Source organism: Aquarana catesbeiana, linkage group LG03, assembly GCF_042186555.1.
Source record: "Aquarana catesbeiana isolate 2022-GZ linkage group LG03, ASM4218655v1, whole genome shotgun sequence".
In the NCBI taxonomy this organism is placed as follows: domain Eukaryota; kingdom Metazoa; phylum Chordata; class Amphibia; order Anura; family Ranidae; genus Aquarana; species Aquarana catesbeiana.
This window is the reverse complement of record NC_133326.1, coordinates 546,005,628-546,027,834: the sequence shown is the minus strand read 5'-3', so window position 1 is coordinate 546,027,834 and position 22,207 is coordinate 546,005,628. Positions and strand designations below refer to the sequence as shown.

The 22,207-nt window shown below is 41.8% G+C and overlaps 1 protein-coding gene across 1 annotated transcript in view; it reads left to right on the top strand.

The window, feature by feature from the left end:
• LRP6 (LDL receptor related protein 6) overlaps positions 1-22,207 on the top strand; it is a 143,936-nt gene that overhangs the window by 80,353 nt on the left and 41,376 nt on the right. Inside the window, exons 8-14 of the mRNA XM_073621513.1 lie at positions 3,250-3,466; positions 3,559-3,848; positions 7,157-7,383; positions 12,545-12,729; positions 18,080-18,406; positions 18,492-18,691; positions 20,292-20,503. Coding sequence (XP_073477614.1) covers positions 3,250-3,466; positions 3,559-3,848; positions 7,157-7,383; positions 12,545-12,729; positions 18,080-18,406; positions 18,492-18,691; positions 20,292-20,503 — 1,658 coding nt within the window. The remainder of the gene's footprint in view (positions 1-3,249; positions 3,467-3,558; positions 3,849-7,156; positions 7,384-12,544; positions 12,730-18,079; positions 18,407-18,491; positions 18,692-20,291; positions 20,504-22,207) is intronic.

The window sequence follows — 22,207 nt, the reverse complement described above, 5'->3', positions numbered from 1 at the left end:
CCTCTGGCTGTGTATAAAATCAGTTTTGGATGGGGGAGGGTCGTATATTTTCTCTTTCTCAAGTATTCAGGAAAATATGAGAACAAGCAGTCGCCTCTTTGGTTTTGCAGTTGGATGTTTAATTTAACACGTATGATGCCATCAGATGTCTGGCTTTCTGCAGCTGGGTAATAGGGGAGGCCCTGCATCGTTTTGCTGGTGCCTTCCTTGCCAGCTATCAGTCAGAGGATCTGGGTCGATGTGGTTGAAGCCACATATTTCCTCTGCTCTACTTTCTCCCGCTATGCGGTTTCGCTGTGTTTAGACTTTGACCCAGAATGTGAAACTCCACACTGCTTGGCGGTTCGCAGAGCAAAAACCACCAGAGAGTAGATTTACCTTGGTTTTTAGCACATGGAAGGAGAAAAATGTAGTTTGTCTAAGACTTAAAGAGCAACTTTTGTTGAGGAAAAATCAATCCCCTCTGGATGATCAATATAGATTGAAGGATTGCTCTGAAGGAATAGCTGTTTGTTTGACAGTATCCTTTGGAGACTGAATAGGTGGGTCTGTTTCATTATAATCTGTTGATGTGCTTTTCATGGGTGTGATGAGAATAGTTGTAATGTCTGCATCCTTTTAGAAGTAATTAACCTTTAGGGAAAACCCTTACCAAAAATGAAGATTTTGTTGCAGCGAGTGGCTAAAATCTGACTTCTTCATGCAGAATTCTGGAAAAATCAGTGAGCCAATCACAAGAGCAGGAAATTACTTTTTGGAGACTTGCCTCCAGGTAGCCATGTTGCATTGAATTTTACAGACAGTAATGACAGCAGTGCAGATTAAAATAGGTAATTTTTAATAGGATATTGAATTACAATATGACTTGTGTGGCAATTGTATACTGTATTCTATTGTTCTAAAGCAGAAAGATTTTTATCGTAATGCATTCTATGCAGCAGCCCTCCTAATGCTTACCTGAGCCCCATCTCGATCCAGCGATGTTGCACGTGAAACTACGCTGTCCAGGACTTTTCCTCCTGATTGGCTGAGACATACAGCAAACGCCATTGGCCGCTGCTGTCAATCAAAGTTGGTGAGCCAATGATGAGATAGATGGGGCAGGCCCGAGCCATTGCTCTAGCTGCCTTCTGGGGGGGGCACTCGACAGGAGGGAGGGGCCAGGAGCACCAGCGAGGCACCCAAGAAGATTAGGATCTGGGCTGCTTTGTGCAAAACCACTGCACAGAGCAGATAAGTATGACATGTTTGTTGTTTAAAAAAAAAAAAAAAAAAGAGGACTTTGGTATCACTTTCATTTCTTTCTCCCACTATGTTTTTTCCACGAAACTGCAGTTATCCTTTAAAAGTTTAACCTCTACTGCGGTTGTTCTCACCCAATGTGATTGACTTAAAAAACAAGAACTTCAATGTATACTTTACAGTAAGCGACCTAAAGTTAATTTTCTTAAAATTTTGGACAGAGCAGAGGAGGATTGGACCCCTGTCAGTTTTTTTTTTTGCCTAGGTTCACACTAGTGCAGTGTGACTTGAATGCGTTTTGCAGTGCAATTTTCATGAAGCAGCTCCAGTGCGAGTTGATGCAGTTCAGAATTGATTCTAACGCGTCTTAGATGTGATTTGGATACAATCAGTCTCTCTCTCACATAGACCAGGGATGGGAGTAACCAAGCAAAGCCTTGCAGAAAACATACTGGAATCGTGTTCTCTTAGGACAGATGAGCGATCTGTATACGATTTTCATTCAAGTCTATGTGGCTATGAATTGCACTAAAGTCGCGCAGGACCATTTTTAAAATCGCATCAGAATCGAACTGCATATGTGAACAGTCTCCATAGAAACATGTTATTTCACTAGTCATGTGATTCCATGCGTTCTGGAACACAAAGAAAAGAAATTGCATCTGTGAAAACCAGAGCTAAATCTTTGTGTCATTTCATCTTTTTTTTTTTTTTGTCTTGATGAATACTGTCATTTAGTAGTGAAAGTTAAGGAACAATCTAAAGATGTTAGTTATGCTCAGGAATCTTCCAGTCCTCTGAGAGGCTTTCCATTACATTGTAGAGATCTTCATGGTTCTTTTAAAAGGGTTGTGTTTAAAACCGCTCCCATCCCTGTTTGAACTCCTATTCCAACTACCATGTGAAAGGAAGATGCTGATACTTGCCTATTCTAAGGTCGCTCTCACCCAGTCACTTGAATGGCTTCCAGCGGCGGAAGAGGAAAGGGATCTGACAATGGATGCCCTATGGGTGATGTCACAGACCCAGACATTTTGGGCATTGTTGGCGATCTCACTTCTCCCCTGAGTCTTGCCGCTGGGGAGACCATGTGACCGGACTGGAGTGCACTGAGGTAAGTATAAGCATCATCTTCTTTTTTTTATTATTTATTTATATTTTTTTTACGGGGTAGATAAAATAGGTGTTAGAAGGGGGTGGGAGCAATTTTAGGCTTGGTTATAGACTGGAATTCCACATGATGTACTTCATTTTGTGTCTTTTTTTTTTTTTTCCTGTTTGGTTTTTAACACGAATATTTTTTGGAAGTACCGCTGCTTTGTGTTTAAAGCTGTTATTTAGCCAGCTGTCTTCAGTTGAGGCAAACATATTGTGACGGTGGTACACTGTGTGATGTTATGACTTCTTTGTCCACAAAAATGGCTAGCAGGCTGCATAGAAGGACCTGTGCTCTCTGTGGAAGCAGCAATCTTTCTACAGAGGCCTGACAGGCCCCTTGCTTTTTCAAAGCTAGAGCTTTCCAGGCAGCAAGGAGCATGCTCTTTGCTGATTGTGGAAGTGTAGGTCTAACTCAGCTGGAAGGGTGTTTTGGACCTCTGCAAAGAGACCACTGCTTCCACACAGATCAAGGGTCATTTTCTGCAGCATTATAGCATGTAGAAGGCTTTTCTACCCGAGCTCTGGTTGCTTTCCAAAGAAAACCTATTGTAAGGCTATATTCACCTTTTTTGTTTAAATCATAAGTACATTCCAGATACATTTAAACTCTAAATTGATTTTGCACCTTTAATGGCAGCCACATTTTAAAGAGATGTTTATTTTAGACAAACGTCAGCTTCTTGACAAATGGTTCTATGCTGTGCTACATTTCTCTTATTTCTGTCTTGAAGTCTTAACTGTTCATTAACAACCCTAAATATACTCTATATACATTAAGCTTTCATGTCTCTTGAGTTCCTTTTCCCAGGCATATTTTGTATAATTATCATTGTTTTTATTGATTTTCAGGTCATGAATATGGATGGCAGCGGGCGCAGGGTGCTGGTGGAGGACAAGCTGCCACACATCTTTGGCTTCACACTCTTGGGGGATTACGTCTATTGGACTGACTGGCAAAGGCGCAGCATTGAGAGAGTCCACAAACACACGAGCGAACGTGAGGTGATCATTGACCAGCTGCCTGACTTGATGGGTTTAAAGGCCACAAACATTCATAAGCTATCAGGTAAGCTGCTTGTGTGCAGTGGTTCAAGTAATCTTGATTTACGGGAATACACAGCAAATATAGATTTTTATTTTATTTTTATTTTTTTAAAGGTTCTAATGCTTGTGCTGACAGCAATGGTGGCTGCAGCCACCTGTGCCTGTATCGACCCCAGGGACCACGCTGTGCATGTCCCATAGGACTTGAGCTGATCAATGATATGAGGACTTGTATTGTACCAGAGGCATTTCTTCTGTTCTCCCGCCGGGCTGACATCCGCCGCATATCACTAGAGACCAACAATAACAATGTAGCCATTCCACTGACTGGCGTGAAGGAAGCCTCCGCTCTTGATTTTGATGTGACCGATAACCGTATCTACTGGACAGACATCAGTTTAAAGGTGTGTGCTTATCTGACATTCCACATGCCTTGGCAGTGTGTTGCCCACATGGTATTGCAAATATAAATTACATTTAGTACCTCTTTAACTGTTAATCAGTATTTTTTTTTTTTTTTACTTGGATATTTGTAAAAAAAAAATCTTCAGGGTTCTTTAAAATGTTTGTGTTTTCCCTATGTTTAAGGTGGAATTCCAGTCTCTATCTAAGCTTAAAATTGCTCCCTCCCCTCTTCTAACTCCTATTCTAACTACCATGTGAAGGGAAGATGCAGATACTTGCCTATTCGGAGGTCGCTCCTGTCCGGTCACTTTATTGGCTCCCAGCAGTGGCTTATGGGGAGAGGAAGGAGATCAGCAGTGGATTCCCCATAGTAAGTCCATGGGTAATGTCTCCAACCCAGACATTTCAGCCATTGTTGGCGATCTCTCCTCTCCCCTGATTCTGGTCGCTGGGGTGACCAGACTGGAGCTCCCTGGGAATGGGTAAGTATGAGCATCTTCTGTTTCACAAGGTAATTTAAAATAGGAGTTAAAAAATGTTCTGCACAAAAAAATAAAAATACAGCCTGTGCCCATGTTTTTTTTATTTGTTTTGAGCAGAAGTTGTTCCCTTTTCAGATTCTTTTCTAATTGAATGTTTGATTGGGGCTTTGCTGGTAGGTAAGGGGGAGGGGTCACTGCTCTGGTGGTGGTGGTGGTGGTGGGGGGGGGGTACAGTGTTGCTAACACCTTTTTTAAATTATCTGTTTAATAAGTGCAAAAATATCTGTTGATTTCTACCAGACATTTTGTGAGAAAATGTCATGTGCTCTCTGCCTGTGCAAAAGTAAGGGTTATGGAGATGAAGAGATTGTGTTTTTTAACCATCAAAAATTAAGTAGACAGGGCTGACACTGCATGCCTAAGAGCTCAGAGGGAAAAATACACAGTTGTCATGTCAGAGAGAGGTATTTCTGGCACATGAACAAATATTTTCTTCTGTACTTGCAGCATGTTTAATGAGATTAAACCTGGAGCAGTGGGCAGGTATTGCAGAGGTGTACTAAATATGTATTCTGCTTCCCTTCCTCCCTTTGATGTAGGCTCCAGGTCAGCAAACAAATGAAAGGAGCATAGAGCGCAGCCTGCTGCCTTGAATACAAAATATTAATGTACATATTTACTGTATAAATGTATGACAAACAGTCTCTTTGGTTCCAGGGCAGATTTGTGGATGGGGATTTTCTTGCCCTCTAGACCAGTGATGGCGAACCGTGGCACCCCAGATGTTTTCGAAACTACATTTCCCATGGTGCCCAACTACATTGCAGAGTGCATGACCATCATGGGAAGTCTAGTTCCAAAACATCTAGGGTGTCAAGGTTCGCCATCACTGCTCTAGACTATTGCATTTTATAAGATAAGCCGGTGGTAGTGGTCTTTTCAACCTTATGCAGGGGGTTGAGCACTGGCCTCACCCTTTCCCCAGCTGGGGCAGAATGTAAGTTTTCTCTGAGGTATGCAGTGTGGGTTTTAGAATGCATGCAGGCTCCGCTGGAACAGCCTGCAGTTCTAAGTTGACCCAAAATGTCAGGTATCTAGCCAGGATGCTGAACAGTTTGTCGTGTATTAGATTCTGCTGTCATAGACCCCTAGGAGGCAAACCTTTTCCTTGGTGTTTGATGTCTTGGTGACAAATACACAGGCAGGGATCCCTTAAAGTGCAAGTTCACCTTTACAGAAAAAAATGAAAATGTGAACCTAATGCTGTACATCCTCCCCACCCTTTGTCTCTGCAGTACTTCATTTCTGTGGGTGATGAGCTGTTAGTGCCCATGCAGCTGGTGTAGCAGTCTGAGGATTTGAAATCCCTGCTCTTCTCCTTTTTTTGTGGTGCTTCCGGGATGGATTAGAGGATTTATGATTGGGCAATGCAGCACAGAAGCACTGCATAAAGAGGGAGAATAGATGTAATTTCAAATTCCTGGACCACTACACCAGCTTTGTGGGCACTAACAGCTCATTACCCATGGGGGTAAATAAGACAGGTCTAAGGGGGGTAGAGAGAGTGTTCGGTGTTCGTTTTTTCTGAAAAAGGTGAACTAACCCTTTAAACATTTCAGCCCTGGAAAGTTTTACCCCCTTCCCGACCAGAGCGCTTTTTACAATTTGACACTACGTCACTTTAACTGACAATTGCGCGGTCATGCAATGCTGTACCCAAACAAAATTTGCGTCCTTTTCCCCCCCACAAATATGGCTTTCTTTGGTGCTATTTTATCACCTCTGCGGTTTTTATTTTTTGCGCTATACACACAAAAAAGCAACCATTTTGAAAAAAAACAATATTTTTTACTTTTTGTTATAATAAATATATTTTTCTACATATTTTTGGTAAAAAAAATCGCAATAAGCGTATATTGGTTTGCGCAAAAGTTATAGCGTCTACAAACTATGGGAAAGATTTATGGCATTTTTATTATTTTTAAAAAATTTTTCTAGTAATGGCGGTGATCTGCGTTTTTTTTTTTTAGAGGTATTGCGACGGACAGATCGAATACTTTTGACACATTTCTGGGACCATTGACATTTTATACAGCGATCAGTGCTATAAAAATGCACTGATTACTGTGTAAATGACGCTGGTAGGGAAGGGGTTAACACTAGGGGGTGTTCAAGGGGTTCAATGGGTTCCCTCAGTGTGTTCTAACTGGGGATAGGACTGAGTAGGAGAGGGGACATGTCGCTGTTCCTGCGTAGTAGGAACAAACGACATGTCCCCTCTCTGACAGCACAGGAATGTGTGCGTTTACACACACATCACTGTGCTGGCGCTCGTGCACGCAATCGCGTGAGGTTGTCGACTATCACGACCGCCGGCCACGCGCATCGAGTCCCCCGCCATGCAGTAGGCGTGCGCCCTCTGGCGGCGCTTAAAGGAACCCTGTATGGGGTTTCACACAGGGGAGCCATTCTGCCCCCGTATATAGAAGTGAGCCGGTCAGGAACTGGTTAAACACACTTTGACAGCTGGACTGCCTCTTTGGGAGCTCTACATTGAAAGCTGACCATCCTGCAGTAGCTCAATACAGACATTATTATATTATGTTCTTGATCATAAGTATATTGAATCTTAGTACATTAGCTTGAAAATTGCATATTGACTTCTACGTTGGGTTAACTGCTGAAATTTACACTCATTGAGCTCCATAGTTGGTAGGCCTTCTTTTTGTTTCACTACCCCTCCACACCTTTTTAGAAGTGACAGGTGAGATTTTCTTGCAAGCCAAGCAGTTTCAGCAATGAATCCTTGTTTTCTTTCCTTGCAGACAATCAGCAGGGCGTTCATGAACGGAAGTGCTCTAGAACATGTGGTCCAATTTGGCTTGGATTATCCTGAAGGCATGGCTGTGGACTGGCTGGGAAAGAATCTTTACTGGGCAGATACTGGCACAAATCGTATTGAGGTCTCCAAGCTGGATGGCATGCATCGGCAGATACTGGTGTGGAAAGACTTGGACAGCCCACGGGCGTTGGCTCTAGATCCAGCAGATGGGTGAGTCGCCTGAAGTGGAATTTCAGTATAGATTGTCATCTGGGTTCAGTATGGAGTAAAGCAATGTAAATTTTCAGACACTTGGCAGTTATCTAGAGTGATTAACCCTAGGTATTATTTGACTGTATGCTCGTGGTCGGGCATCAGAAAATTAGGTGCTGTAATAGATTGCTCTGATGTATCTAGACTGGCAATGGAAATGCAGATTGGCTTAAAAAGTTATTCCACCTTTGTAGAACTTTCTAAAGCATCCAAAGGGTAGGGTATAAATCATCGAGCAGGGAAGAGTCATTTTTTTTTGTCCTTTAGACCGTAAACCTGTAGACCACAATGCACTGCGATAAATTTTTAGTGTGTGTAAATGTAGCCATCCTGGATATATAATCCAGGACCTATAGATCGTTTTGGGAGCTCAACATAGTGAGATGTCTCAAAATGAAGTGCTAACTGTTCTCATTCATTTGCGTGTTTTTCCTGCTTCCCTCCTGTGTATGATCTCCTCTCCCTTTCATTCACAAACTTAAGTCCTGTGTCTCCTGTGCAGACATCTTTTTGGGTGCAGTGAATTAGGGCATATGTAGTAACATTCCTGCCAAAAGTCCACAGTGGCTGAATATGTGGATAAACCCTCCCAGCATGTAGCTTTTGAATTTAGCACTTAAAAGGAGAATGGCAGAATTAAGGGGTATGAATTCTTTTGAGATTGTAACTTTGCACATGTTATGTATTGGTAGATGTAATATCTCCTCCTTTTTATCATTCAAAGATGATCTTTAATGTGTAATTATGGGGGGGGGGGGGGGAAATCACATATGATAGTCTTAGCATTAATACAGCCGTTTCTAGCATTTTATCATTAGAGGTTTGCTTCATCAAAACATGGCTTAAAGTTAGTGGTCAAATACCAGCTGTCACCCTAAAGTATGTTATGTTGCCCTGCCACCTCCTCTCACGCTCCATCTCTTACAGTTAAACATCATTTTCTTTTTTCTTTTCTTTTTGCAGTTGATGTTTGTGCTGCAAAACAACACTTGCTCATTTCTTACCTGGGCGTGAATAATAATAATTATTATATATATATTTGTTTACCCCTCCCTCATCTGCGACTGTGCAGATGTGCTGCACGGCATTAACTCCGGAGTTACCCCTGCGGCATATCTGCGCGTGCGTAGGTTTCCACAACCATCGGCTCACATGTGGGGTTATCCCTCATTTCCATGCATGTACAAAGATGGCTATCAGAAAGCTTTGCTTTGTTTGCGCATGCGTGGGGCATCACCTGCTTGCCAAAGTGTTCTGCCAGGACCCAAAAGCCAGGTAGAGTCCTTGGGTGCATTTGCGCACACGCTATAATGGTGCCTACAGAGGGGGAAAGCTGGTAAAGCGAGGAACTGAAGTTCCGCTTTAAGGCTGATCTTCAGGCAAAAGGCCAAATTTAAAAATGAAAGCCATATATGGAAGCTGCCTTATCTGCAAACTATTTTATACTGTCCATCCAGTTCTAACATTTTTACAGCTCTGCCGCAAAGCACAGTCCTATATGGCATGGCAGATGACCTGAGATTTTTTTTTTTTTTTTCTTCTTCTGCAGTAGTTGTCCTTCCCCAGCCTGTAATTTGATATTGAAAGCAGATGCAGGAGAATGATTAGCTTGTTTTTCACTCTGCTTTATCCAATCAGCATGCCTCTTGTTGGCACATGAGTGCTGCAGCACAACTGATTGGCTTCTTGTGCTGCTTCTCCCATTCTGTCTAAACTTTTTAATCTGGGGGGTCTACAAGAGGTTACACCAGGTCAAATTCAGGTGCATACACTGCTAGCATTTAAAATGATATGATGAAAATAATTAAAGTTGCATCAATTTGTCTTTCTGGTGTAGCAAATACCAGCTGTAGGGTTAAGAAAGTTCACTATAGTGTTTTGTCTTTACCTGATCTCCAAAACCAGGCTGACTGTACAGTTTATATAACCAAGGGCTAATTGTATTATGATATAATATCCTTAGAAGGAAATGGAAAATTCCACAAAAATAGCAGATCATCTCTATTTTTCCAGATCTCAGTAGTTCTTTGTCTCCTCTCTCTTTGCCATAACAAAGGCACATTATCCGCTCTGCATCCTGGTCTGCTATCAGTAATTACCCTCTCTGGGAACACAAACCTGAAATACTATCTGGTCATTCAGCCAGACAGCCTTGTTGGGCACAGCTCCATTCGTCGCCTTTCTCTTCTCATATGTTAACTAGGTCAATGCTCTGCTGCCACTACATCCAAGGGAAGGTTTGTTATGTACAGTACATAGAATCTCCTATTACAACCAGGTGTATATATGTTAACCACTTGACCACTGGGCACTTAAACCCCCTTCCTGACCAGACCAATTTTCAGCTTTCGGTGCTCACACTTTGAATGATTACTCTCAATGCAACACTGTACCCATTTGAAATGTTTGTCCTTTTTTCACACAAATAGAGCTTTCTTTTGGTGGTATTTAATCAATGCTGGGTTTCTTATTTTTTGCACTATAAATCCAAAAGACTGAAAATTCGGTAAAAAAGGACGGAGCGTTCACGTGGTAAATGGCCGCTATCAATTTACTGTGATCCGTGATGGTATGGGTCACGGATGTTCCCGGGTGTGCGCCATTCTGTGAGGACGTCCATGGACGCCCACCCAGAATAAGCCGACCGCGCTGTAGCCTTCTTTCGGCTATAGCCCGGTCGGCATGTGGTTAAAGAGCCAACACAAACTTTCACGAATGTATGAATACATTGTCGGAGCTCTGATAATGTATGTCTGAGCAAACTGGGGGAAAAAAAAAAAAAATCTGTGTATCTCTGCAAAAACTATTTTTATGCATTTTGAAGCTGAGGCTAGGCACAGAACTTTTTATATACAAATATTCCTCAAAAATCCACTGTGTGCGCCAATGGCCTTTACAAACCCAGCCTGTACCTTGTTAAAGTACAGGGGTTGGACAAAATTATGGAAACAAGTATGATAAAAGAACAAAATCGTTACCTAATATGGTGTTGGACTATCTTTGGCATCCAAGACAGCCTGAATTCTCCTGGGAATTGACAAATACTGTATGTCTTGCATGGTGGATAATGGAATCTGATACCACTCCATGCAAAAATCCGGATCACGATCCTGTCTCTTTCGGTCAGTTGACCATGTCGACCATGGTTGGGCTCATAAAACTAAGTTTTCCCAGAAACTGTATGTAACCTTTGATATTTGTACCTTGTGACGCTGCAAATAGACAACTTAAAAGATAAGTTCACCTTTTTTTTGCAGGTAAAAAAAAAAAGTACTTTATTTTTTTACTTGGAGCCAAAGCATTGCACCTGCGATCAGCAAATTGTGGGTGCCATGCAGGACTTCTGCAGACTCCTCAGTCTATCGGCAAGGCTGCCGGGACTTGTAGTTTCTCATCCACAGAGGACAATGAGTGAATGACATGGGCGGGCAGGTGGAGCCCCGCACGGCCATAATATTTTCAAATGGTGACAACGAGCGCCTGGAAAAGATGCCCACTGTCACTGAGGAAAGGGGGAGAGGCTGCACCTGCTGGAACATGTTACATGTTCGAAAAGGTGAACTTATCCTTTAAGTCAGAGGCACCAGCTATTTGCATTCTTTGAAACTCAATTAAGCTCTGGCATGACTCAGTGTTACTAGCAGAGCCACTCACACAGTGAAGTGATGAAAGTGAGGCTTCCCACCTGTTGGCTAGGTGTCTCCTCACACAGCGAAAGCAAAAGAATGTTACATCACTTCCGCTTTCAATATGAAACATGTCGTCACTTTCACACCTGCATATCATGTAGTGTTTCCATACTTTTGTCCACCCCCCTGTAGCTATGAAATAATCACTGTGCTGAACATAACCTGAGCAGAGCTTTGGGAGGGAACCATCAGGCTTTTGTTAAAGCTGAACTCTGGGCACAAACCCTTTCAAGCAGATATATTTCTCTATAAATGTACTTTGTGTGCACCAAATGCCCTTACAAACCCAGATCTCACCTTGTAAAAGTAGCAGTTAAATCTTTATTGTGCTGTACATAGTCTGTGCAGAGAGCAGAACTGTGGAAGAGACTCAGCGTGCCCCACCCACTTCAGGCTACCTGCAAAAAACTACAGGGAAGGCAATACAAGACCAGTCACCATGAACATGGGGAGAGCAGCGGTGACTGGTCTTTATCGAAGGAGTCCCCTGCACAAAGGCAAAGTTTTACAATGCACGAATGTCAGATGGGGAGCAGCGACTCTGTCCTTGCAGCTGCTGCATTACAAATTGCATGAACGGAACTGCCTGCACGGGGATGCACAGAACACCTGTGCATCCCGTGCGGTGTGGGTAAACGCTGCCCTCGACAGGGGGAAGCTTTAGTATACCCTATGTGAATGGGGCCTTAGTAGGAATTTAGCAGGAATGTTGTAATTTGTGCTTGTGTACAAAAAGGATTTTGGTCTATTTTGTTTTTTTATTTTGTTTTTAGTGAAAATAGAGATTTGATAATCATTTGTGCAACCGTTTGTGGGGTCTAAATAAAGAAAATCGGTAGCGCCGCTTTTTTTTTTCCCCCTGGTTCTATGCTTTCATTAAGCCCAGGTTCACATTGATGTGATTTGACGTGCAATAGCACCGTCCGAATCGGTGCCACGCCGACTTTGCGGTGCCACACTGATTCCCAAAAGTATTTTCTCTACTACTTTTGGCGACTTCGGGTTGCGATTTCAATAGACATCTGTGCAGGAACCCGCACAGATGTCTCTGAAATCACCCACAAAGTCGGTCTTTTACAAACTGAAAGCTGTAAGGGGAAAAAGAAGCAATAGAAAAATTGCAAAAATGGTTTGGCGACCTGAGTTTAAAAGGGGAACGCAGGGCCTGGCAGCAAAAGGGTTAAAGGCCACCACAAGCGGACAAGCTTTTGTGGGTGACTTTTTGTTCTCTCTCGATCAGTTTGTCTTGGAAGATTCCTACAAAACTACTAATGATACAGAAAAGCATTAAAAAAATTCCAGATTCAGGCAGGATTATTACATTTATTTTGGCAAGGATTTCATTGGTTGTAGTATGTGCAGTTTTTGCTTTAAATTCACTTCCACTGTCTTTTTGTTTATTGAATAACTTAATTCTGTTCACTTTGTAGGTTTATGTACTGGACAGAGTGGGGAGGAAAGCCCAAGATTGACAGGGCTTCTATGGATGGCAGTGAGCGTATTACTCTAGTACCCAATGTGGGCCGGGCCAATGGGCTGACTATCGACTATGCTGAGAGACGACTATACTGGACAGACCTTGACACCAACCTTATTGAGTCGTCCAACATGCTAGGTAAGTGCAGGATCCCGAGCGCTGTTTTGTAGTCTGCGTTGACCTAAAGTGATTGTAAAGGTTTGTTTTTTTTATAAAATTTAAAATAACAAACATATCATATTTGCCTCCACTGTGCAGCTCGTTTTGCAGAGTGGCCCCGATCCTCGACTTCTGGGGTCCCCTGGCGGCTCTCACGGCTCATCTTATTAGATACCCCCTAGGAGAAGCGCTCTCCTGGGGGGTTACCTTGTGTGTGCGCTCTCGAGTTCAGCATTTGACGTCCATAGACACGAATGCCGGACTCAGCCCCGGCGCCCGCGTCATTGGATTTGATTGACAGCAGCGGGAGCCAATGGCTGTGCTGCTATCAATCTATCCAATCAAGAGCCGGGACCCCATGGAGAGAGGGACAGCGCGTCTCTGCCAAGCGAAATACGGAGCTCTGGTAAGTAAGGATTGGCTGCTCAATGACCAGGCCATTTTTTGCAATACGGCACTGCGTCACTTTAACTGACAGTTGCGCGGTCATGCGACGCTGTGCCCAAGCAAAATGTTCCCACGCATAGAGCTTTCTTTTGGTGGTATTTAATCATCTCTGCGGTTTTTATATTTTGCGCTATAAACAAAAAAAAGTGAAAAATTTTGAAGAAAAACTATTTTTGTACTTTTTTGCTTTAATAAATAGCACCAATTTTATTTTTTTTAAAAAAAGCTAATTTTTTCATCAGTTTAGGCCGATCTGTATTCTTCTACATATTTTTGGTAATAAAAATTGCACAAAGCGTATATTGATCGGTTTGCGCAAAAGTTATAGCGCCTACAAAATAGTAATGACGGTGATCTGCGATTTTTATCGAGACTGCAACATTATGGCGGACAGTTTTGACATATTTTTGGGTCGATTGACAATTATACAGCGAAAAAATGCACTGATTACTGTATAAATGTCACTGGCAGGGAAGAAGTTAACTTGGTTCCCTATGTGTGTGTGTTCTGTGGGGGATGGGACTGACTATAGGAGATGAGAGATAGTGGTTCCCAGTTCATAGGAACTAGCCATCTCTCTCTCCTCACAGAACTGGGATGTGTGTGTTTACGCACACACGTCCCTGTTCTGCCTCTCGTGGCCAGCGGTCATCGTGACCGCTGGTCACGAGCGTCGGTGCCCCTGCTATCCCACTTAAAAGGGACCTACGTACAGCTACGACTGTTTGCGGGATCATGTCGACCTGCCGCAGTATAATAACTGTGGCTGGTCGGCAAGTGGTTAATCACTGCTGTGTTTTTTTATTTTTTTGCTGAATAAACAGAATGAAAATTTTTACATTTTTTTTTTTCCCTTTTGTTTATAACATTTTCTAAATAATCATATATTTAGGCAAAACTGTATTCTGCTACATTTCTATGGTGAAAATAACCCAAATAAGTGTATATTATGTAGTCTATAGGAAAGTTGTAGAGTCCACAAACTATGGTGTGTGTGTGTGTGTGTGTGTGTGTGTGTGTGTGTGTGTGTGTGTATATATATATATATATATGTATATATATATATATATATATATATATATATATATATATATATATATATTTTATTATTTATAATCTAAATTTACAAAATTATCAATCCTGATGTACTAGGGATTTAGTAAGAGGCATGGTGAGTTTTTTGAAGTTGTAATCTTTGGTCCCTTTTTTTGGAAAATGGGGGGGGGGGGGGGGCGCGAATAAATATTTTAAACATGTTTACATACTGTCACCAGTGCAGTGCGGCATCGTGATCGGGGACACTGGTAGTATGTAAAAAATCAATTTTCAATTTTCTTTAATAGTACTTTTTTTTTTTTTTTTTTTTTATACATACAGTGACCAGAACAATACAGTGTTATAGTGTGTTTTTTTTTTTTTTTTAAACACAATATGGTTGCTTATAACTGAGTTTTATGTTTATAAGCAACCCTTTTTTTTCTGAAAGAAAACCACTCATTCAGTTTGGCCTGATAAGCCCTGTCTGTACCGTGTGATGACTGTGACCAATAACGGAGCTCATTACAATAGTACACAATGAAAGGCATGAATCAAAGCCTTTTCGTTGTGTATGTCTGTCATGTGATCTGCTGTGATTGGCCACAGTGCTCACAGTGTACCGGCAGCGGGCCAGTGCATTGATTTGTCATTGGATGTGTCCGTTGGACACAAAGGCTGACAGATCACGCCTGAGTGTGGCCCGATGCCGGGAGGACATCTTATGACATCCTCCCAGAACATCAGTGCTCCCACCCAGCTGTCATTTTACGATAGGCTGGGGCGGGAAGGTGTTAAATACCAGTGTTTTTTTGTTACATGCAGTGGTTATGCCTGCTGGCCGGTATGTTATTACAGCTTTTAAGATTTTTATGTTAATTTTTGCTCAAGAGGCTGGAAATATAAAGGCTCCCATTGTATATTTATGTTGTATGTTTTTGTTTTATGACACAGTGGAGCCTTGTAGTAATGTTTGTAAGCTGTGCCTTTTTTAATAAGAAAAAAAAATGCTTTGGTACATTTTCATTTAATCAGTCTGTACCATTTCAGTTGCTGCTGTTATTTCAAAATTTTCACCAACCTTCATCTCAAAGGTAATTCTGGGAATTTTATTGAGCCTCAATTAATAAATGGCACTCTCGTGCTGAAATTCTACACAAAAAGACAAAGCTCCAGGCCTATACACAAAGTGCAGTGGAGCTGTGGAAGGGCCAGCTGTTAGCAGGGCCCAGAGCCAGCTCTTACTGCAGGTAAAAAAGCTGCCTCCCAGCTGTGCCCGTCGGGCTGCTGTCTTCTCCATGCGGCTGGAATGTTTCTGTGAAGGAAATGAGCAGCACCATGGACAGGTGCCAAACTTCACTTGCCGCTCTGACTTCATTTGCATTAAAAAGGATTTATCTGCAGGGGGAAATGTTAAACATGCTGTTTTAAGTAACTGATCCGCTTTGTATAAAAGCTTCCCCTTCTATCAGTTTCTTCCTGAACCCATCCGCTCCTCGCCTGGGTTTTAAAGGGCCTTTTCCTGCCACTACAGCTCTCCGTTCCCTGATACATATTTCACTGCAAGATGTATGTTAATTACTCAGCAACTTTATGAATGAAACAGCACAAGGTCATAAGGTTTATTGAACTAACGTTCTACAGTTGTATCCTTTTTCTTTTAAAGCCAAACTGGGTGTCCTCTGATAAATGAGATGAGACAGAGAGGCTAATTTAGTGTTTTGGAAGGCCGTGAAAGAGCTGTAGCCCCCAAGATGTTCTCTCTGCTGAGTCTTTTAGTTAGCAAACGGAAGCACGTAGATTCCTCATACGATTTATAGATCCTAATTATCAAAGCAGAAGCTGCTTCTTTCTAATGTATGGTGGTTTTGTGCATCATTTCCTTGGTCACAGCAATAAAAAATATTTAGAAGTCCCCCCCCCCCCCCCTTTTAGACATATGTGAAGCATTTCATATCAAAAACATTCTTTCAAGTCAGCAGGTGGAGCATCAGGCTTAGTTTCACATATACTGTTATACAGCTTGTTTGTTCATAGAACTTGGTGATCATAGATCTCAATAGCTCATGCGGAAATCTACACATAAGTGAATGACTATTCGCTGCTTTATTCATTATCAGAGAGCCTACTCAGACATACAGAGCCTCCAAACATTTAGTTTGTTAAAGCTCTGTGTATTGTAAACAAGTGTGTATGTTTGTTTTTTTATAACCTACTTTTTTTACACATTTTTTCTTCTTCTTTTTTTATATATTATTGCTGTCACTTGCAGCCATTTCCTGCCTACATGCACTTCAGCAATGGCTTAATGATTTTTCACAGGACTAGTTTTGTTATGGTGACAGCAGGTGACTGTACCTGCATAAAGTGTGTTGAAATGGCTACTTGTATTCCCCATCAGAATTCTGTGTAACGGAAGGATAGTTGGGAGACTGGCATGATGTTTTCACCCTATAATAGCAAGTATCAGAAAAATTACCTTCATGACAGGATCACCATGGATTATATTAACAAAAGCTGCAGATTAAAAAAAAATACTTTTAAAATTACTTTAATTTTAAATTAGAGTTTAAAGATTGACTTTGTGCCTAAATTTCCACAAGTTGGTAGTATTTTCTGGATGAAAATGCAAAATACTTTTTTTTTTTCTACTTCTTTTTCTGATAATTTAACCTAAATAAGCATACAGATTAGAAAGTCTGAGCTCCTTATCTGTGTACTAGCTCCAGGTCAGTAACTCAAATTACTAAAACCATCTTATCTTCAAGACAGCCAGTCAAAAAGTATTTTTAACCCTTTCATGCCTAAGCCTATTTCTGACATTTGTTGCTTACATGTTAAAATCCGTATTTTTTGCTAGAAAATTACTTAGAACCCCCAAACATATATATTTTTTTAGCATAGACCCTAGAGAATAAAATGGCAATCGTTGCAATATTTTATGTCGCACTGTATTTGCGCAATGGTCTTTCAAACCTAATTTTTTGGGGAAAAAGACACTTTCATGAACTTAAAAAAAACTAAAAGGTAAAATTACCTGAATTGTTTTGTACAGTGTGAAAGATGATGCTACGCAGAGTAAATGAACACCAAACATGTCATGCTTTGAAATTGTGCACACTTGTGGAATGGCAACAAACTACGGTACCCAAAAATCTCCATAGGCGGCTCTTTAAAAAAAAGTTAACGGTTACCAGGTTAGAGTTAGAGGAGGTCTAGTGCTAGAATGATTGCTCTCACTCTGACGATTGCAGCGATACCTCACTGTAATTTGAACACTGTTTACATATGCGAGCACGTCTTGAGTAGGCATTTTCTTTGCCTCGCAGGGACGGGGGGGGCGCTTAAAAAAAAATGTTTTATGTAATGTTTTTACATTGTCACTTTAAAAAATAAAAAATTGATCACTTTTATTGCTGTCACAAGGAATGTAAACATCCCTTGTGACAGTAATAGGTGGTGACAGGTACTCTTTATGGAGGGATTGGGGTCTAAAAGACCCCAATCCCTCCTTTGCACTTCAAAGTATTTAGATTGCCAAAAACGGCGATTCTGTTTACTGTATTTTTTTACAGCCACATTGGTGGTTATCCCTGAAAAGCCGACCTCCCGCTCTAAAAAAAACAGTACCGGGATGATGTATGCAGCTGCATGCATCATCCCGCTATAACCCCTTAAACCCGAGGCCGCATATGTGTGTATGGTCGGCGCTAAGGGGTTAGGACCTAGAGGTCCGCATTGGCAGCCTCCATAGTTCACAAAGTAGGTTCACTTTTAATCACTTTAGTACATAAAGCATTGCTCTGTTCTTTCTTGAAATTGATCATGCTTGCCATTCTTTTCACAGGACAAGACCGAGAAGTGATAGCTGATGACTTGCCTCACCCTTTTGGGCTGACCCAGTACCAAGACTTTATATACTGGACAGACTGGAGCCGCCGAAGTATTGAGAGAGCCAATAAAACCAGTGGCCAAAACCGAACCATCATCCAAGGCCACCTGGACTATGTCATGGACATCCTGGTGTTTCATTCTTCCCGACAGTCCGGCTGGAATGAGTGCGCATCCAGTAATGGTCACTGCTCTCACCTCTGTCTGGCCACACCTGTCAGCGGCTATACCTGTGGCTGTCCTGTTCACTATTCTCTGAACTCAGACAACAAGACCTGCAGCGGTAAGCACCTTGTCCAGGAAATGTGGCAAACTCCTTAAAAACCCCAGTGTGTCTCATAAAATTACCCTTTAACCATCTTTTGCAGCGCCTAGCTCATTCCTGTTATTCAGCCAGAAAAACGCCATCAACCGTATGGTGATTGATGAACAGCAGAGCCCTGACATCATTCTTCCAATTCACAACTTGCGTAATGTGCGTGCAATTGACTATGATCCTGTGGAGAAGCACCTGTATTGGATCGATTCCCGGCAGACCATCCGCCGTGCCCTTGAAGATGGGAGCCAGGTGAGATGAGATGTCTGTAGCCTAGCAGGAAATTGTTATTAGATATTTTGTTCCTGTAGAGAGATTACTGTGGTCAAGTGAGTAAAGGATGCACCCCCAGCCTGTGATTGGACATTGAAGATGCAGCAGATAGATGAGTAAAAATATATAAATGTCCTGTGAGCCTCCACTAACAATAAACCAATAAATCATCTTTGAATCAGCTGCAAGCGGTAAACATGTCTCATAAACCATGTAAAAGTAATACAATCGTCATTGAAAAGGCTGCGCTATCAAAGGTATAAGCAAAAAGCCTCTGAACTGGTAATATATCATCTACACCGTGGTAATAATAATGTATAAAATATATGATGAAAAATATATAAAAAGACATGTGCTTAATAGCCAAATAATAAAGTGACAATGTGCATTCATATAGTGATAAAAAATATTAAAGCAAATAAGTCAGTGGAAATCTAAATAGATCCAAATACTGGAATTATAGAAAAGTGCTTAAGTGCACTGTGCAAAGTTCAAATTTGATCCAATTTACAGGTACATGCGATTCAGTATGCTGTGAAAGTGATGCGATAATCAGACGCTGTGTTCTCACTCAGGTGCTCCCCCCCATGTAATGAAGGCTCACCTTAAGGTGTGTGACCTTGCTATTAAGCTTGGTCAATACACGCTTTGAAACCACTACAGGGTTCAACAGTGCGTCCCGGATCCTGGATCAGTCGCCAATGTGCTTCAGTAAATCAATGAAAAAAGGATCTCATAGTGTAGTATGCTTATGAAATTTATAGAACCAAAAAATGAACCGGTCCCACACAGGGTTACTCACAATATCCAGGCGCTTCAGTGCGCCATTCTACATCAAGCAAAAAATGAATGGTTGAAACCGGCCGGTAACGGGATGGTATGCTGATCGTTCCTAACAGCTGATCTGCTAAGCGTGCCGTCCTGTCCCCTTCCCCTACATGTGTCGATACAAGAGAATTTCGGATCTTCCTCAGGGGGCAGATAGATGAGGTTGTCTTGGTCCAAAACGTGAAGAGAGCACAATGTTTCATTTTAAAGCTAAATTTAGCATGAACCATGGTCACGCCCCCCCTCAAAGAATTACAGGGTTCTTCTGTTCAGAAGGTTTAATAATTTTAATTTAGTGTGGCTTGAACTGCACAGCCACATCATTCAGGTCTGGGATTGCTTACCTTGAATTTCTACCACGGCATAGGGGCTTATCCCTCTTACCTCTTCCTCCTGTAGTGCTACTACACTTCTCCAGCCCCGTAGCAGCAGGACAGGCACAGATAAAAATAATTGCGGAGTGGAGAGTGCTAAAAGGGGGAGGGAGCTGGAAACCAGTAAACTCGCCTGGCCTTAATTTTCTGAAGCTGACTTGTCAGTTGTTTTTGGTGTTGCGCTTATAAGATTATGCATGGTAGCAGGTTTTACAAGAGTCTTTTACTAAATGCGCAGAAATTAATACATCAGGGTTCAGACGTCCTAGTGTCTAAACCCTCTTTTACCTGATTGGCAACTTTCCTGCTAGTATGTCCATTTCTGATTGATCCCCTCTGTTAAGATAACTTTGTTTTTGTATTTCTGTCTTATACAGAATATAACTGTGGTCTCCAACACGAACACTAACCAGAACCTGGACATGCAGCCATACGATATGAGCATCGACATCTACAGCCGCTTTATCTACTGGACTTGTGAAGCCACCAATGTCATTAATGTTACACGTATGGATGGACGTGCTGTGGGAGTAGTCCTGAAAGGTGACCAGGACCGACCCAGGGCCATCCTTGTGAACCCTGAGAGAGGGTGAGTAGACAGTGCTGTGCTTCCAGGCAGGTTGGGCCAAATATTATTTATGTAAAAGAAACCTGTGCTGAGAATGATATCCAGGCTGCGATCACTGTATCTTAACCCTGAAAATGTTAGTTCCCTGTTTTTTTTGTAATTTACTGATATATTGATCTTAAATATGAGTTTATGTTCTGTATCCTTTGAAAATCTTCAAAGTGGAGCTGCAGGCTTTTTCAGAAAAAATTAAGTCATAGCTACAGTTACTGTAGCTTCTGACTTTTAATATGAGGAAACTTACCTGTCCACAAATTCAGAGGTGTCTTTACCCCAGCCCATTTTTCAATCGGCTGTTGGGTGCTGCCTTCGCCGCCAGTGAAGCCTTGCGGCTTTAAAGCCACTTCCTTACTTCGCATACGTGAAGTGCACTGGCCCAGCGGCGGGGGAGGGGGGCGAACTTCCTGTTGAATTCGCTACAGCGAGATCAGCCGGAAGTGGGAGCAGGCACATGTCAAAACCAGGTATTTTCTCCACCCCCTTCCGAAAGGTGCCAAATGTGGCAGCGGGTGGGGGGCAAGCAAGCGGAGCTCCACTTTCATAAAAATTAACAAAGGAGAAAATGTTAGTTCCCTTGCTGACTTTCTTATCCAGTGGCTGCAAGTCACAGATCTGGAAAAACTATGCCGATTAGAGGTTCCCTTTTCACTTGGTGTATACTTGTCCTGTATAAGTGACTGTATTCATACTGAAGCCAGAGGCATCTCGCCTGTTCAGAATATTTGTCAGTGCAGCTTTCCTTCAAGCCGACTGCTCTTTATTCCCAATGAGCAATATTTTTTGGTTTGGGCTTGGAAGCTCCTAGTGGAGCAGTCATATGGCTCAGTAATTCATTTGAATTGGTTTATTAGTTAATAACTTTGTTTCAGGGGAAAGCCCCCATCTTCTGGGCTTGACAAACGACTCATACTTTTTTTTTTGAGACTGATATGTCTGGATAGTCCTGCTTTCCCTCTGTTAAGTCCCATTGGCCTCATGCTAGGGTTTGATTGGAGGATTATCTGGGTTGCATCATCCCCCCCGCGTCACTGTTAAATTGCTGACAGATTTTATCACCTCCAGATGTTGTCCGCTTGTCAGTGCTTGTCCGTATTGCAGCCTTCAGAAATAATTTAACGTATATTTCCCCTTTTGCAGCCAAATTTGGATAACACCACCTGTATTTGTTACATGGTCTCATGGGCTTACCTTTTAGATGTTCTGCTGTGGATATTCCAGTACTGAAAAATCCTACTAGTTCTCTTTTTATGTGGAGGCTGTGGGTGGCTTGCGATAATTAACCCTGTCTGTAATGTGCAGGCAGATATTGATTATCAGTTCTAAACTAGATTTGAACACTGTCCTTCTCCTGAGAAACCTCTAAAATGTAGAAAATATTTTTCACTCCAGCCATGTGACTGGAACACACAATGAATGTACAGTGCCTTAAAGTATTCATACCCCTTGAAACTTTCCACATTTTGTCATGTTACAACCAAAAACATAAATGTATTTTATTGGGATTTTATGTGATAGACCAACATAAAGTGGCAAATAATCATGGCATGGAAGTGAAATGATAAATGGTTCTCAATTTTTTTTTTTTTTTTTAACAAATATGTGAAAAGTGTGGGGGGCATTTGTATTCAGCCACCCTGAGTCAATACTTTGTAGAACCACCTTTCG